The sequence below is a fragment of the Muscardinus avellanarius genome, assembly GCF_963383645.1.
Source record: "Muscardinus avellanarius genome assembly, chromosome: 7".
Taxonomy (NCBI): Eukaryota; Metazoa; Chordata; class Mammalia; order Rodentia; family Gliridae; genus Muscardinus; species Muscardinus avellanarius.
In genome coordinates, this window is record NC_137793.1 from 76,181,200 (window position 1) to 76,199,321 (window position 18,122).

Sequence of the window (18,122 nt, forward strand, 5' to 3'; positions counted from 1 at the left end):
AACCATTTCTCAACAAATGGCTTTATTATAGAATATACTGAATATTTGTTTTATGGGCTTTTCTTCTAATAGGAGTGGAAGTTGTATATTAGATTGAAAACCCAGAAGAAGATTCTGTTTATCCTTCTGCTTCTGTTAATGACCCATTCTTTCTTCTTCCTAACATGGTATTGGAGGTCACTGACTTCTTGTTTGATGAACAACTGGGGCTCGTTCCCCACATGCATATTAAATTCTGTATGCAATTTCAGAAGCTTAGCACAGATTGTGCTGTGGCCTGGGACACCCCTCTGAAGTTTGATGAAACTGTTATCCTCTGGTATTTCTTAGGGAGAGCAGCATCTTCTCCAGGGCTCTCTACCCCCCACCCCCACCCCTCACCTCTAAGTTTGCTGTTGATTTCTCTGCTCCTACTGAGCTGCTAAATGTGGCTCCTAGACTTTTGACCTGGAGAGAAAGCTAGAGAGGGAACCTGTTTAATGGAGGTCTGATAATACGGTATTTGGCCAGTCATTTTTTAAAAAATCTGATACTAGCCGGGCACAGGCTTGTAATCTCCGAGTTTGGGAGGTGGAGACAGGAGGATCACGCTGGTTCGGAGTCACGTTCTTGAGCACGGCTGGCTCAAGAGACCCTGTTTCCAAATTAAAAAAAAAATATAAAATAGGTCTGGGAGTGTAGCCCGGACATAGAAGGGCTTCCAGGAACCCCAGTACCACCAAAAAACCCAAAAAACAAAAAACTGATACTAGTGTATTGTTTGTATCATTTCATAAGAGAAGAAATATTTTAGTACCAAAAAGAGGATAAAATCTCAGAATAAGAAGATTCATTTAGGTTAAAAACTTTTAACTTGATGAAAAATTCTGTGTTGAGGTTTTTTGGCTTTGATAATGATGATACTGAGGACTAGGAAAAGCACTGATTTGGAATTTGGAACCCATTGCTCAAAGGCACCTTTGATTTCAGGCCTCAAGAACTTGATAATATTCTAGTTCCTACCCATTGTTATTTCTGCTTTTTTCTTTTTAAATCTTTGTTGGTTCTCTCTCTGCTCAGAGGCTAAGGATATATAGCTCAGTGGTAGAACACTTACCTGGCATGCATAGGACCTGGGTTGGATCCTTAGCACCAACCTTGTCCCCTAAATAAAAATCCCAAAAGGATCTGGTGAGATAAATATTTGTAATGTATATTATCTTAATTAAAAAGTGCTATTATATAGGCATCCAGAAATATTTTATCTGGTTTTGAATGTGATTGGCTGAAGCCGGGCGTGGTGGCGCACGCTTGTAATCCCAGCATTTGGGAGGCTGAGACCAGAGGATCACGGTTCGTGGACAGCCTCAGCTACTTAGTGAGGCCCTCTGCAACTCAGTGAGACCTGGTTTAAAATAAAGAATAAAAAATAGGGCAGGGGGTGTAGCTCGGAGGTTGAATGCCCCTGGGTTCCATCCCCAGACCCACCAAAAAAAAAAAAAAGAAAAAGAATGTGATTGGCTGGAAGCATTTTTGAAATCTTTTTTTTTATTCTTGCCTCTTTTATCATGAAAGATTCACACATGCACAACGGTACAAAGAAAGTAATTTTTAAAATATATCTAATAATCATGTTTTTTAGTCTTATTTCTCCCAGAATCTTCATAAATAAACCTTATGCCTTTAGTATTAGTTTGTAAAAGTTATTATAGAAGTATCCCATGCTCCAAACATTTAGAGGAAAAGAGCGATAAAAAGGAAGTCAAAATTGTTCTTAGCATTAGCACCTAGGAATGAACAATGCTCATGTTTTACTGTTAAATCTCACCAGTCTCTTTTCCCTTTCTCTTTCTCCCTGTTTATCTAGTCGTTTGATATCTGAACAATACTAATGGCCATTCTCGTTTTTTTCACTTTTTCATGAAGACAATCCAATTCTCCACCCCCCATCAGGCGCCAGCCCACCTGGAGCAGGTCCTCCTTGGTATGTATCAATTCAAGCAGTCTTACTGTTGGGATGGAGGGTTGCATTGTTAATTTGAAGGAGAGGTGAGTCTTGTATCAGGACTGTCAGCCTGCCAAGAGGTGCGGGGACATCCACCGTGCCTCTTGCTTCTCTAAGTGTGGTTTAGATGTACCCTGTAAGTCTTTCTCCAGCCAGTGTGACCCTGTGCCTTTCGAATACATAAGTACCTCTTATGTGTTTTTTCCACTTACTTATCTGTCCTGCTCATGACTGGAGACATATCTTCAGTTTTTCATATTCACTGCCATAGATAGAGTGTAATAAACTCAGAAAATATTTTTTGAGCCAGGTGTGGTCATGCATGCCTGTAATCCTAGCATTCGGGAGGCTGAGACAGGAGGATCTGGTTTGCAGCCAGTCTCAGCTACTTAGTGAGGTCCTTTGCAACTCAGTAAGACCCTGTTTCAAAATAAAGAATAAAAAATAGGGCTGAAGGTGTAACTTGGAAGTAGAATGCCTCTAGGTTCCATCCCCAGTACCACACACACACACACACACACACACACACACACACACAAATATATATTCTTTGTGAATGAGCAGAAAATTGAATGAATCATTATTTAATAGACTCAGAGTATTTGATAGGGAAGATTGTAGTTTCTAATTTTAAAGCTTTAATTAGCTAACAGATTTGAATTGATCTATTTTCCCCCCTAACCTTTAGCTCATTTTCCTTGTTTTTAATATTTTAAACTACTTTCATCATGTTTGTTTATTCATTTATTTATTTTTTATGGTACCAGAGATAGAACCCATGGGCATTCTACCTCTGAGTTCCACTCCCAGCCCAATTTTTTAAATTTATTTTGAAACAGAGTCTTATTAAGTTACAGAGGGCCTCACAAGTTGCTGAGGCTGGCTGCAAACCTGCAATCTTCCTGTCTCAGCCTCCCAAGTACTGGGATTACAAGCATGTGCCACCATTCGCAGCTCCGCTCATCCTGTTTATAAGGAAACACAACTTTATTTTCAATATATGTGTTCTATCTCAGGCTGTCTTTTATTTTGAGGATTAGTCAAGAATAATGTAATTGAGGTATAGAGTTGGTCTTCAATTCATTCTAAATAAAAATAGAATTTTGTCTTGACAAAATTATTTTATATTAGTTTAATTTTTGGTAGACAATCAAAATTAAAATATGGCCTTTTAATTATTCTAGGTGAATAGTTCCTTCGATTTCATATACAGAAGCATCAAATAGAATTTTTCTCCATGTGCATTTCTATATCCTCTAGCACATCATTAACATGTCTTTAAAAGGAAAGTTTTGAGAAAAAAAAATTTCTAGAAAGTGCACGGGCAAGGACTCTTAGCAGGCTAGAGTTGGAGCCACTGTCTGTTCGCATGAGGATTCCTGAGTGCCCGTGTGACTATTTAATCTTATTAGGCACAGTGTCTCACATGTGGTTCCTAGCCTTGGAGATTTGAAAGGGGCCCATTGAGATTTCCCTGGAGCCTCCAGGAGTTCTCTGTTCTCGCCACTGGTTTCTTTATTCTTCTATTTTTTTTGTTAATATTATTTTCTTGTTCTCTTCTTTATAGTCTAAATGTCTGAATTAAGTGAACTCACGTTTCATTTATGTCCATGAAACACCATGAGAGGCGAGGGGTTTTAAGGCCGTCTTGTGATCTGGTCTCATCTTGTTTATCCAGAGAAGAGGCAAAGCCTTACTTTTCTTAACTTTTCTGAAGACAGTCTACAGGAAGCTGGATGCAGAGCTTTCCCTTTCCACCTACCCTTTGGGATTTTTTGGTTTAAAGCATTTACTCAGAGTTCCTCGCGTTAAAAAAAGAGTAGGACTAGATGACACCGTCTCTTGGCCTCCTTGTTGACAAGCAAGACTGCTAGTTGCTGTTTTCCTCGTCCTCTTTTCCTGCCTATGTTATGGCATTTAATTTGTTTCTACATCAGCAGGTCTGGAAAGAAATGGAACAATATATTGGAATAAAGATATGAAATAAATATTATCATCCTGGATGGTCCTTGAAGGATTAGCTGTTATTGTCCTTTGTTTACATGCTTAGGGCAGTTCTTAAACACTCACTTGTTGAATTAAAATAAATAATTAAGAGCCAGGCGTGGTGGCACATGCTCATAATCCCAGTCCTGGGAGGCTGAGGCAAGGCGATCTCAGGCTTGTGGCCAGCCTCAGCTACTTAGTGAGGACCTCTGCAACTTAGTGAGACCCTGTTTCAAAATAAGAATAAAATAGGGCTGGAAGTATAGCCTGGCAGCAGAATGCCCCTGGATTTAATCCCCTGTACTGCAGTAAGTCAGTCAGTCATTAAAAGAAAGAGGAGGCATTAGACTATTTTTGCTTTGCTATGTATTTCTATTCCACGTGCAAAGTGCTCCTCACTGTTTTTAAAGACTTAAAGCCAGGAGTGCTATTATGGAGGAGTTTAGTTGAATTATATATTGCCAAGAAATGGAAAATATTTTTAAATTGCAATTCAAAAATCAGCTAGTGCCGGGCATAGTGGTGCACACTTGTAATTCCCGCGCTTGGGAGGTGGAAACAGGAGGATGGCGCAGGTTCGAAGTCAGCCTCGCTGGCTTAAGAGACCCTGTTTCCAAATAAAAATGTAAAAAATAGGTCTGAGAGTGTAGCCCGGAGGTAGAAGGGCTTCCAGGAACCCCAGTACCACGAAAAAAAAAAAAAAAATCAGCTAGTCATAAGGACCCTTGGGGATATATGGGAAAACTGACACAGCACCTTTCTTTGGTACCTGGAAGTATTCTGTTAGATTAATTTAATTTCAGTTCCTTCCTCTCTTGCTTTTAGTATTTGGACCCCTTATATTTATTTCCATCATTATTTGACCTTTTGGTGCCTGAGCACTGGTGAGTTCTTTCCTCAGCTTCCAGCTCTTACAAGTACTCTTTTTCCCCCGGAAAGATGCTTGAGAAAGTGTGACCCCTGCTGGCTTTGGCTCACAGATTCTGTGAAGCTCTCTTTTCCTGAAATAGTAATATTAAAACAATATCTGTAAGTCTAATAAAAATATAAGAGATCATCTTATTTGGTGACTTTTAAACTTGAAGATTTTTTTCTCAGATACAAACTTATTTAGCAAATAAATTCTTAGTTGGAACCTCAATATACAAGTAAAATAGATTATGTTTGAGGCAGGGGAAGGAAGAGCTTGATTTGATTGACAGGAAATAAGATTCAATAGCTTGCTGAGGACTACAATAGGAAATGATATTTCCTTTAATGGCTCATCAAATATTTGGTCCATTGAAGTTTTTTGTTGTTGTTTGCTTTTTCCTCTCTCTCTGAAAGTTCTGTCCTCTTCTGCAGCAGGAGAAGCTTGAGTCTAAATGGTCATCTTTAAGGATCCGCGCTGGGATGGGAGGTAGAGAGCTGGACTGGCTTCCCTGCCAGGCTCTTTGCATGTTCCGTTCCACATTGCGGAGAGTGAGGAAGGGGCTTCGAGAACTACACACTCATTGTTATTGACTATATCTTAGATTTCTGTATAAATTTGCCACAAGGCCTAGCCCGACACTAACCATGTCCCTGTGTGAAATTGCCAGGAAGCTATGAACTGGGGCCATGGGCTGTCCAGATATGTCGGGCTTGTGTCAGTTTAAAAAAAATAAAACAAAACAAAACAGGGTTCTCTATCTTTCTTAGATGGGTCACCATAATGAACCCGCTCGGATTGTACCTATTAGGAAGGCATAGAGAACTTTGCAAAAGCATGAGAAAAGAGATAATAAATAGCTACACTCAGTCTTTCATTGTGGCCTCTTTCTCTTTCTGATCTTGAACCAACATGTCTTGTTCCTCCAGTCCTGTGCTTGGGGATGGGATGGGGTACAGGTGAGTGGAAGAGGGGCGGGCCAGGGGGATGCCGGAAGTGCAGCTGCCCATCGGCTGCAGGTCGCTTCCCAGTGACCATGGGCAGGGACTGTCGCGTGTGGGGCCGGTTCTCTGGTGGGGGTGCCTGGGTCTGCCAAGGCCTCCCAGCTCCGCTGTGCTCTCTGTTTCAGCCCAGGCAGCAGCCGTACATCCTGCCGCCCATGCACGTGCAGTGCGGCGAGCACTACTCGGAAACACACACCTCACAAGGTAACTCCTCATTGCCATTTTTTTCCTTCTTAAGAGAAAAGTTGAATACCAATAAGCAATAAAGAAGTTGTCTTTATTTTAATGATGGCAATACTTTCATTTTAACTTTGTCATTGCCTGAGTGGCAGTAGCCAGCACCTTCAGTTTGTGAAAAATTTGGACTATCAGTTGCCCTGGAAAGAAAACTTCCTTGGAATTGGCTGCTCTGGGAGTCAGATCGTGGCAGTGGGCAGGTGCTCATCTCTCCTTTTCATACCTGGGCCTGGGGAGGAGAGCAGCAGCCCAGCCCACCTGACCGTGTGCCCCTTCTCTGCCAGCAACAGAAGCTTGCAGCAGACAGCCAGTTTCTAATGGTGGCGGAGCACACAGGCATCTAGAATAACTCGAGGAAACGGTCTCCGCCCCTTCCTTTGGCTTTTTTCCTTTTTCCATCTCTCCCTCTGATCCCTTTTTCAGGACACGTATTTGCCTCTCAAAGTAAACAAAACCTCTTTTATTCCTCTTTGTCTCCCAACACATCTCCAATGAAAAAATGTATGAAAAAGCCCATTTTATTAGTAATAACAATTAGAGTGATAATAATTAACATTTTTAGAGCAAATTAGGATGTGCCAGGGAATATTATAAATGCTTACTATATATTGTTGCATTTGATCTTCAAAACAAACCTTTAAGTGCTATTATCATTATTATTATTATTATTATTATTATTTCCATTTTATAGATAGAAACTGGGGATTCGGAGAGGTTGATGATCAACTTTGGATATGAAAATCGGTATCTTAATTATTATACTAACTATATCCCATAAAAGGAAGACCTTGGATGTTAATGTCACATTGAATGAATCATACTTTTCTCTGTTATCACCTCCTAGCTATTTAAAAATCTCTGTGATATAAAAACCTGAGCCTGAAAATTAAGACAGTCAAGACTGCTTAATATAAGAGTACCTTTTAAAAATTTATTTACTTATTTATGTATTCATTTATTCATTATTTACTTTGTGATACTGGGCTTGAAGCCAGGGACATTCTATCTCTGAGCTATACCCCCAGCCCTGTTTTTGTTTTGCAACAAGGTCTTTCAAGGTTGCTGAGAATCTCTCTCAGTTGCTGAGGCTGGTCTTGAACCTATGATTCTCCTGTCGCAGTCTCCCAAGTACTGGGATGGCAGGCATGTGTCACCACACCTGGCCCAACAGTACTGTTTATAAGCAGATTTCCCCGCTTCTGTGGGAAGGCACCAAACCCATTGGAGGTGGATACGTTGCAGTACATTGCCTGTGTTCTCCTAGTCTTTCCTGCTTGTCTTATCTGATCAAGTCTTTGTCCACACCCCTCCTTTAACATAGCTGAATATTTTTGGTCACCAATTCTGTATTTCACCTTTTCCAGCTTTGTCTTCCTCTGCTTTGCTCATGCTTAAGTTTTATAGAATAAGAATGAAAAGCATTTAGGCTACAAAAAAGTGGTTTGGTAAGAGGTTGCCTTTCTAGGACTGTGTGTGTGTTAAGAGACACTGGACATCTAAAATGGGCTTGACTATAGAAGTTGCCTTTGCATCTCTTGGTGCTTCCTTAAACTATAATGAGTATTTCTTCTGCTGGTTGCTGCTAAGAAAGAGTGATCATAACCAGGCCTGGTGACACACATTTGTAATCCCAGTACTTGGGAGGCCGAGACAGGAGGATCATGGTTCGTGGACAGCCTCATCTACTTAATGAGGCCTTCCACAACTTAGTGAGATCTTGTTTCAAAATACTGAATAAAAAATAAAGCTGGTGGTGTAGCTCGGAGGTAGAATGCCCCTGGGTTCAATTCTCAGTATTGCAAAAAAAAAAAAAAAAAAAAAAAAAAAAAAAAGAGCAAGCCATGCCAGTCTTCTAGCTTTATTACCTATCATGTTTCTTTATGAACTCTCAGCAGTCCCAAAGCTAAGTCAGAAAAGCCTTTTCAAGTACTGGGTAATTTCATATTTATTGCCCCATTGAAGTTCCTGACTTCTTGGCCCAAATATCCAATCCTGTTGCTGAGTCTTACACAAGAGGATGGGACTACCCAACGTGAGGACCGTATCGGTGTCTGACCGCAAAACTCATGTTGAAATCTAGAACTGACCTGGGCGATAGCTGTGCCACATGGATGTGCCTACCTTTGTTTAGGGAAGCTTCTTTCTTTTCAGTGTGCCCTAGGGTGTATGTTGGCATCTTTCTGTATGTTGGCATCTTATCCAGGATACCATCAATTCTGTGGAATATGTGGGTGGAAACCGTAGAATTCACTTTGTATAACTTAAGTCACCCCACAAAGGAGGGATGCTCTTTATTGAAACAGGATAGCCTAAAGGTTCATGTGCCTCTGTTTGACTTCTCGTAGACAGCATCTTCCATGGAAATGAAGAAGCACTGTACTGCAATTCCCACAACAGCCTCGACTTAAATTACTTAAACGGCACTGTCACCAACGGCAGCGTGTGCAGTGTCCACAGCGTCAACTCGCTCAGCTGCTCCCAGAGCTTCATCCAGGCCTCTCCTGTGTCCTCCAACCTCAGCATCCCTGGGAGCGACATCATGCGGGCCGACTACATCCCCAGCCACCGGCACAGCGCCATCATTGTGCCCTCCTACCGGCCGACCCCTGATTACGAGACTGTCATGCGGCAGATGAAGAGGGGGATGATGCTCGCGGACAGCCAGAGCCAGTCTTTGAGGAACCTCAACATTATCAACACCCACGCCTACAACCAGCCCGAGGACCTGGTGTACAGCCAGCCAGAGATGCGGGAGAGACACCCTTACACGGTCACATATGGGCCCCAAGGAGGGTATAGCCACAAACGTGTCAGTCCAGCAGACCAGATGAACCCAAAGAACAGCGCGGTGCCCAGCAAGCCGGGCGCCAGTGCCATCTCCCACACGGTGAGCACCCCGGAGCTGGCCAACATGCAGCTCCAGGGTGGCCACACCTACAGCACAGCCCACATGCTCAAGAACTATCTCTTCAGGCCACCGCCGCCCTATCCACGGCCAAGGCCTGCCACCAGCACACCGGACCTGGCCAGCCACCGCCACAGGTATGTCAGTGGCAGCAGTCCCGACCTGGTGACTCGCAAGGTGCAGCTTTCTGTGAAGACCTTCCAGGAGGACAGTGCCCCCGTGGTGCATCAGTCACTGCAGGAGGTGAGCGAGCCACTCACAGCCACCAAGCACCACGGGGCAGCCACCAAGCGCCACAGCCTGGAGGTGATGAACAGTATGGTGCGAGGCATGGAGGCCATGACGCTCAAGTCTCTGCACATCCCCATGGCGCGCCGCACCACGCTGCGGGAGCAGGGACCCCCCGGGGAGGTGCCCAGTGGCCTCGAGGCCCACCAGCTGCCCCAGTATCACCACAAGAAGACCCTCTCCGATGCCACCATGCTAATCCACAGCAGCGAGAGCGAGGAGGAGGAGGAGGAGGTGGCTCCCAATGCCGTGCCGCAGATGCCTGCGCTGCGGGGCAAGATAGAGTACCGTGCTCAGCTGCAGGCAGCCCTGGCCCGGATTCCTAACAAACCCCCACCCGAGTACCCAGGGCCCAGGAAGAGCGTGAGCAATGGAGCGCTGCGGCAGGACCAAGGGAACCTGCCCCCTGCCATCGCCAGGGCCAGGGTGCTGCGGCACGGGCCGGCCAAGGCCCTCAGTGCCTCCCGGGCTGACCAGCTGGCCGTCAATGGCGCCTCTCTCGGCCCGTCCATCTCGGAGCCGGACCTGACCAGCGTGAAGGAGCGAGTCAAGAAAGAGCCAGTAAAGGAGAGACCTGTGTCTGAAATGTTCTCCCTCGAGGACAGCATTATAGAAAGAGAGATGATGATCAGAGTAAGTTTCTCCCGGGGCGAGTTTCCCAGGAAAGCACTCGTACCATAGGCTCCGCAGAGAGGGAAGCTTCCTCAGGGAACGGGCTATATGTGTAAAAAGTCATTGGACATTTAAACAGGGAGTCTTTCATTTCACCAGTGGTTGTCTTCCATTTTCATTCACGGCTTCTAATAGGCCTAGTTGACACAAAGTGCTGTAATGGAGTTAGGATGTTTTTGAGGTCAGTACCTAAGCCAGCACTTTGCTGAACCTTAAATACAGGGTTCTGACTTTAAGTTGTTTTAGCTGCTACAAGCTTCTGTCCCTTCATCTCTTAGTGGTTTGTTTTGAGGGGTAGCAGGCATTTTTAAAAATTCCTATTAAAAAAATAATATCCCTACAAGTCTGTTTCCCTCCCTCCCTCCCTCCCTTCCTTCCTTCCTTCCGTTCTTATAATACTGGGGATGGAACTCAGAGCTGCATGCAGCACTCTATCACGGAACTATACCCCCACCCAGGGTCTTTATAAGTTGTGCAAGCTAGCCTCAAACTTATGTGCCTCCCAAGTATACCACTACGCCTAGCTTAGTGTACAGCTTTCTCTTATGTTTCTGTATATTAAGATAGCTTGCCACACTATCTGGACTGTGTTATGTCTACCTTTATTTTCAGATTTTCTTTCAATAGATGTTTAGCACAAATCCAAGACAATTTTAGTATTTGGGCGTATAAGTTGGAAACTTACACTTGATCTTTAATTCCTCATTAAATATACTCTATAAAAAGTATACATGCTGGGTGTGGTGGCACATGCTTGTAATCTCAGTACTTGGGAGGCTGAGATCCTCCTATCAGACAAGATCACAGGTTCAGAGCCAGCTGTAGCAGCTTAATGAGGCTTTCAGCTAGTGAGACCTTGTTTTCAAACAAGAAATAAAATTGTGCTGGAATTGTAGCTTGGAGTTGCAATGCCTTTGGATTCAATCCCTACTACCAAAAAAAAGCTCACACACATGTATGTGAATACATACATGTATCATGCATACATATGTATTACATTGTACGACACGTATAGTATTAGATGTGAATAATCTTTCTTCAGAATATATACATTCCAGAAGGCCACTCATATTGTCAGATAAAGACTATGCAGGTAATAGATGTACATGTAAAATAGCAAAGTGAATCTCTTTAACTAATGACATTGTTGGCTTGTAGACATTACTCTTTTTTTCTTTTTTGTGTGGTGCTGGGGATGGAACCCAGGGCCATTGTATCTCTGATGCACATCCCAGCCCTATTTTTTATTCTTTATTTTGAAACAGGGTCTCACTGAGCTGCAAAGGGCCTCACTAAATAGCCGAGGCTGCCCACGAATCTCAATCCTTCGGTCTCAGTCTCCTGACTGCTGAGATTACAAGCGTGCACCACCATGCCTGGCTTGTAGTCGTCACTTTTATAAAATCTTCATTGCTACTTGTCCTGGAACTTTTCATTTCTTTTTTAAAAAAATAATTTAATTATATAACTAACCAAACCCATATTGACTTCTTTTTATTCACCGTAACTGCACCATTAGGTAGCTAGGCCTTCTTCCAGGGCTCCAGAGCAGTGTTATTTAAAATTTGCTTTGCTGGAGTTCCTGAGACTCATAAGTCTTCCAAACTCATCATAAGTAAACAGCCTGAATAGACAATCAAGGGCCTAAGTTTTAAGGAAGCCACGTTGCTGGGTTCAAAAATCGAATCCTTAGCAATTTTGTTAGTTTGTGTGTTGGGGGGGGGGACTAGGGATGGAACCTGGGGGCATTCTACCTCTGAGCTCCCCCCAAATCCTGTTTATTTATTTCTTTTATTCTCCAAACAGGATCTCGCTAAGTTACAGAGGGCCTCACTAAGTTGCTGAGGCTGGCTTTGAACCTGTGATCCTCCCATCTCAGTCTCCCAAGTACTGGGATTACAGTTTTGTGCCGTCACACACGGATAACTTTGTTATTTTAGAAAAACCTACTGACACTGTCGGTCTCCCAGTTTTGGCTATCAGTAGCACGATGCTAAGAGCCCGGTGCAGGCATAACTTTTGCCACTTATTGTGAACAAAGAAGGAAATGGCAGAGGTCATACCTGTGCCTCTGGCAAAGGAAAACTTTGGCTGGGGAGGCAGTGAAATGCAGGGGGGCTGCCATGGTGGGAGAGCGTTCCTGGTGTGGGAAAGAGTAACTCATATGAAAGGATTTTTCAACACTTCTTGGCTCCGGGTCCCTTAAAAGCAACATTAGCATCAAGAATCTATCAGTCTCATCATCCAGCTTCACGGTTTCTCCTGCCAAGTTGATGCTTAATGATGTCCACGTGGTCCTATAACTTCATTTGGGTCATATTCACCTTCTTTTCACTGCCCATATTAAACAAATAGCGTGTAGCCAAAGTCAAGGCCTGGTCCTTCACTTAGAGCATCTTGCATGATCATGGAAAAGCAAGGGGTTTTCTGTGTTGGTTCTCATATACTGTTTCATGCCATCCACATGGATAATAGCAACTAGCAAATTTCATCTGTTAACTTTCAGTTCAGGAGCTTAATTACCCCATGCCTTCTTCATTTGCCCTGTTGATTTTTTTCCCCAAACCCCATGCCCAGGATGAGGCTGGGCAGGAAGAAAACCATGCCAGCAGTTCCGAAGCCCAGGATTATTCTTCAATCATTTTTTTTGTGTGTGATACTGGGGATTGAACTCAGAGGCATTCTACCTTTCAAGCTCCACCCCCAGCCTTACTTGAATTTTATTTTGAAACAGGGTCTCGCTAGGTTGATGAGTCTTAATACTTGCTGAGGCTGTCCTCGAACATGCGATCTTCCTGTCTCAGCCTCCCTGATATTGATATTACAATACAGCCTCCCTGTATACTGATATTACAATTATGCACCACCACGCCTGGCTCATCTTTTTATCATCATCAGTATTATTATCATCATCATCATTATTATTATTATTAATGCAGCATCTTACCCCTGGTCCTGAGCAACCCCACTATATCTCAGCTACTCCTCTGCCCTCCTTAACAGTAGCTTTGCAGGAATGGATGAGGGAGAAGGCTACTGTGGCCATTCTAAAGCTTTCTTAATATGAAAACAAGACACGTCAAGCAAATGGAAACTAGGTTAGGTGATGGGCGGTATGGTGAGAATTTGCCCTCTGAGGAGCTGGTTCCGAAGCTATTTACCTATGGGGTGGATGGCTCAGGCCTGCTTCCTGTAGGATTCTTCCTTGGTCCTCCTGTTGCTCAAAGACACTTCACTTCCAGCAGCCCCCTAACTAGAAGTCAGATGCACTGAAGAGAAAAAACCAGATGAGATCTTAGAGTTGTTGGCACTTTGTCTCTGGTGAAAAGCTCATAGGGTGAGTAAGCAGGTGTAGAGAGACATAGTTTGATGGATCCCTGGGGTTTAATTTTCACTATGTAGCAGTAATCCTTCCTTAAAAAAGACAAGTGAGTTCCTTTTGTCTCAGGCTCAACAAGGGTCACTTTAGTACAGAGAGAAAAAGCAAGGAAGTGTACGAGAGGACTCCAGAGCCATTTTTCCAGAACTCTTGCTTTCTTAAAACTTTGAAATATTCCACCTGAAAGAAGTGGCATAGGGAAATTATTTTTCACAAAATTGAATAGGCAAACAAAGAACCAAAAATATAAGTTCAGAATTCTTCCTCCATGGAGTTTCTGGAACTGAGAAACCAAGGTTGCTGTGGTTTTTGTTTGGTTTGGTTTTGGTTTTGGTTTTTGGTGGTGCTGAGGATTAAACGAACTTGGGGAGGGGGGAACTTCTACTTCCAAGCAACACCCCCAGTCCAACTTTATTTTTTATTTTGAAACTGGGTCTTGCTAAGTTGCAAAGGGCCTCACGAAGTTGTTGAAGCTGGCCATGAACTTGGTGGTCTTCCTGTGTCAGCCTCCCAAGTACTGGGATTACACACATGTGCCCACATCCCCGGCAGCAAAGCTGTTCTTAAGGGTTTCTCGTAGCTGAGGTTGGGTGGCTTCTTTCCATTCCTTGCAGGTAACCTTCCCCCGAGATCCTCTTTTGATTTGTTCTCTGGGTCAACCTGTCACTCACAAAGGCCTCATTCTGAGTGGAAATGATGACAATACACATATAAGGGTAGAGTACAATCCCTTCTACCCTCAGTTAGACTAGTCCGCCATCCTACACCATCTATGGCACCAGCAATCTCGTGACTCCATCAAGACACCTCACCTCAGGGTAAATTTACAAAAGATAGAATGAGAAAAAAAAAAAGCCTCTACAAGCCTGGAAAGAAACCAAGGAGAAGATGACCCCTTCATCTGTGGCAGCCCCATGAATCTGCAGATTGCTTTTACTTTGGTTTCAATTAAAAAAAAAAAAACTTCAACTCTATCAGTTGTGTGTTTCTGTGCTTTGTGAAGTTCCTCTGTTTTTTCTTCATGTCTGAGACAAAATTATTTTTAGGAAATGCTCTCAGTGGGCTGTCTGAACTGAGTAAAAAGAGGTTTGTCATGCCTCCATCACTGTAGAAGACTCCAGGAGTCCCACAGGTGGATCTGACAAGCCAAGCCCTGACTGATCCAGATTCAGGCTACAAGTGTGGGTGAGGATAGAGTGTGACTTGTCCTTGGGGCCAGGTAGACACCTCCCGCATGGCCCACTCAGCCTCCAGGGCCACGCTGACCCCTACCTTAGTCACTCCTGGTGATGCTTTGATGTTGTCACTGGCAACCCTGGGCCCTGGCAGGAGGGCGAAGGGCAACACCTGGCAGATCATCTTAGGGGACCCCGGCCTGCCTTTACTGTGGGTGACTTTGCTAAGCGACATCAGCTTTCCATCGGAGCTAATAGCAGTAGGTGCCCTGAGGACCAGATATTAAATAAATACAAGATTCATGCCGGGCGTGGTGGTGCATGCTTGTAATCCCCATGCTTGGGAGGCAGAGACAGGAGGATCGCGCAGGTTCGAAACTAGCCACGCTGCTTTAAGACACCCTGTTTCCAAATAAAAAAGTATAAAATGTAAGATTCATGTCCTCAGACTCAGCCCCTTGGGATGGAAACTTAGGAAGATTTCCCCTGCCGTTTTCATGTCTGGATCTCCCGTTAACTACACAGCAAACAGGTTTTTTTTAGGTTTTACACCACTCAGCCTTTGCAAAGACCCATTACATTTGGATCTGGTTATTCATGTCATTACTTCTCTCTCTTATCCTGTCTTCCTTCAGCCTTGGGCTTCTAAAGTATATTGCACATAACCTTATTTTGTGTGTGTGTGTGTGTGTGTGTGTGTGTGTGTGTGATTCTTCTGGCAGAGTGTATTTGTTAGAGAGTTGTTTTTCTATGTATCTAATGAATTAATTAATAAAAAAATAAAAGCTCTAGAGTCCTGTAGGGACTGGCTTCCTGGGACACAATAGGAAGAATGGGAGGGCTGTGTTTGACTTTGCTCTACTAATGGTGATTATCTGCATTCCTTGGCTGGGGAGTTACAGATTTGGGGAGATTAAAACACATTCCAACCTTCCACTGGTATTATAAACAATGAGAACATGTCTTTTCTTGCTGCAAGAATCTGGAGAAGCAGAAGATGGCAGGCCTAGAGGCCCAGAAGAGGCCGCTGATGTTGGCAGCACTGAACGGGCTCTCGGTGGCTCGGGTCTCGGGGAGGGAGGAGAGTCGACATGATGCCACCCGGGTTCCCATGGATGAGAGGGTGAGTGCCGGGCTCATCAGCCGTGTGATTCATTCTCTGTGGTCTTAGGCTCTCAAAGCTCCCTCCATGCCCAAACATGTCATTGCTGTTGGTTACACGAAATAATTCTTTAGTTAGAGATCAGGAAGATCTAGGCATGTATTGCACAAAATCGATCCTTTCCAGCAGCAAATGTTTCCTCGTTCTGGTCTTCCCATTTTATCTTGTGGTATTGATGCTCAACTAAAAAGATCGGTCCTTAACTAGCTGTGTGACCTCGGTCCAGTCACTCAATTTCCTTTGACCTTTTTTTTTTTTTTTTTTTTTGGTGGTGCTGGGGATGGAACCCTTCTATCTCCGGGCTACACTCCTAGACCTATTTTTTTTTAATATATTTTATTTGAAAACAGAGTCTCTTAAGCCAGAGAGGCTGGCTTCGAACCTGTGCGATCCTCCTGTCTCCGCATCCCAAGCACGGGGATTACAAGCGTGCGCCACCACGCCTGGCTTTGACCTATTATATATATATTTTTTATGAGAGGAGAAAGTTAATTTATAGCTCAGTATGATTTTTGTGGATAGCCACCATTTCTTAGGAGATGATTGTTTTGTCTAGGTGTTTATTCAGTTTTTTAGTATGCTATTCCCTCTTTTGACTGTACAATGTGCTGATGTATGGTTGTGGGGATAATGCATTGTGAGAACTTTGGTTTGGGCAAGCAAAAGTGTTGTGGCATGGTAGCATTTGGGAGGTAAAGAAAGGTGTCCTTCAGTTTCTGAAATCACCATCAGGTTAAGAAACAGGTTGTGTGAATTTAACTTACTGTTAGTAACATTAGAGTGTCAGATTTCTGCAGTGGGGATTTGTCATTGGAATGTTTTAGAGCCAGGAAGGACTCTAGAGAGGTCATTTAGTGCAATTAATACCATGTTAATATAATTAGTAGTTTGGCCAGGGAGGGGGGGAAACAAAAGATGGAGGGGGTGGTCCTCAGAGTTACACAGCTACAGACCAATGTCATCTTAAAAACAGCCAGGTAAGTGGAGAAAGAGATGTTTGGATATTTAAGATTAACAATTTCCTTATCATTTGGATCTTAAAGAGCACTGATAGCAAAAGTATCCATTTTGAATTTGAACTCTTGCCAGTTCTTAAAGATTTATAGCATGAGTGAAAAGGAAAATGGTATTGAGACAAGAAAAACTAGCAAAATGGCTAATAATGAGACCAAATAGTCAAATACTGAATTAGTTGCCCATTTTGCAATCTGGTGGTTTGGTGGGAGTTTTTTTGTTTTGTTGTGTTTTGTTTTTTGGACAAGGTAATTCAGGGAGTTGAAGATTGATTTATTTTGCAGTTCAGAACCCTGAAGAAGAAGCTAGAAGAGGGGATGGTGTTCACAGAGTATGAACAAATCCCAAAGAAAAAAGCCAATGGTATTTTCAGCACCGCAGCTCTGCCGGAAAACGCGGAGCGCAGCCGAATCCGTGAAGTTGTCCCTTATGAGGAGAATCGAGTGGAGCTGATACCAACCAAAGAAAATAACACGGGCTACATCAATGCCTCCCATATCAAGGTGAGAGGGCGAGTGTGTTGGAAGCTTTTACCCAATATTGCTGCGTTAAAGGGAAAGATGCAGGGGGAAAAAATGTAGCTACTGCACAGGGCATATAAATATATATATTATATTTAGTACATATATTAAGTATCAGAAAGCTCTATCAAAAGAAATATGAAAAAGCAGTGATCATAAATTAGATATTGACATTTTTTGCTCTTATTTTCAAGAATCAGAACAATAAATTTGAACTCCAGGAAACAACAACTCTGTGTGTGTGTGTGTGTCTGTGTGTGTGTGTGTGTGTGTGTGTGTGTGTGTGTGTGACTAGGGATGGAACCCAGGGGCATTCTGCCACTGAGCTACACCCCTAGCCTTTTTATTTTTTTATTTTGAAACAGACTCTCACTAAGTTAACCACAAGCTGGACTCAAACCTACAATCCTCCTGTCAGGTTTCCAAACACTGGGGTTATAGGCACGTGCCACTGCACCTAGCTCCCAGGAAATGTGTGTGTGTGTGTGTGTGTGTGTGTGTGTGTGTGTGTGTGTGTGTGTGTGCATGACTAGGGATTGAACCCAGGGGCATTCTACCTCTGAGCTACATCCCAGCCCTATTTATTTTTTTATTAATTTTAAAACAGTGTCACTAAATTGCTGAAAGTTCACTAAGTTGCCAATGCTGGCCCGAAACCAGTGACCCTACTGTCTCGGCCTCCTAAATCCTGGGATTACAGGCTTGTGCCCCCCACCCCCATGCCTAGCTCCAGGAAACTCTTTAAGTAAATTGATGATGGACTTAGTTTAGATTCTGAAATAATGACCAGAATAAAGTCCTCAAAGATGCAGACATTGCATGCTTCTTGATAGAATGTCTGTGAAAATCCCACAGAGCATTATTCTCCCGTCCTCTTCCTGCGGC

General features: G+C 43.4%; 1 protein-coding gene across 1 annotated transcript in view; it reads left to right on the forward strand.

Annotated features, from left to right (window-relative positions):
* PTPN14 (protein tyrosine phosphatase non-receptor type 14) overlaps positions 1-18,122 on the forward strand; it is a gene marked incomplete at both ends in the record, with an annotated part of 116,843 nt that overhangs the window by 80,994 nt on the left and 17,727 nt on the right. The window contains 5 exons of the mRNA XM_080699263.1: positions 1,906-1,963; positions 6,010-6,088; positions 8,467-9,947; positions 15,520-15,663; positions 17,001-17,219. Coding sequence (XP_080555389.1) covers positions 1,906-1,963; positions 6,010-6,088; positions 8,467-9,947; positions 15,520-15,663; positions 17,001-17,219 — 1,981 coding nt within the window. The remainder of the gene's footprint in view (positions 1-1,905; positions 1,964-6,009; positions 6,089-8,466; positions 9,948-15,519; positions 15,664-17,000; positions 17,220-18,122) is intronic.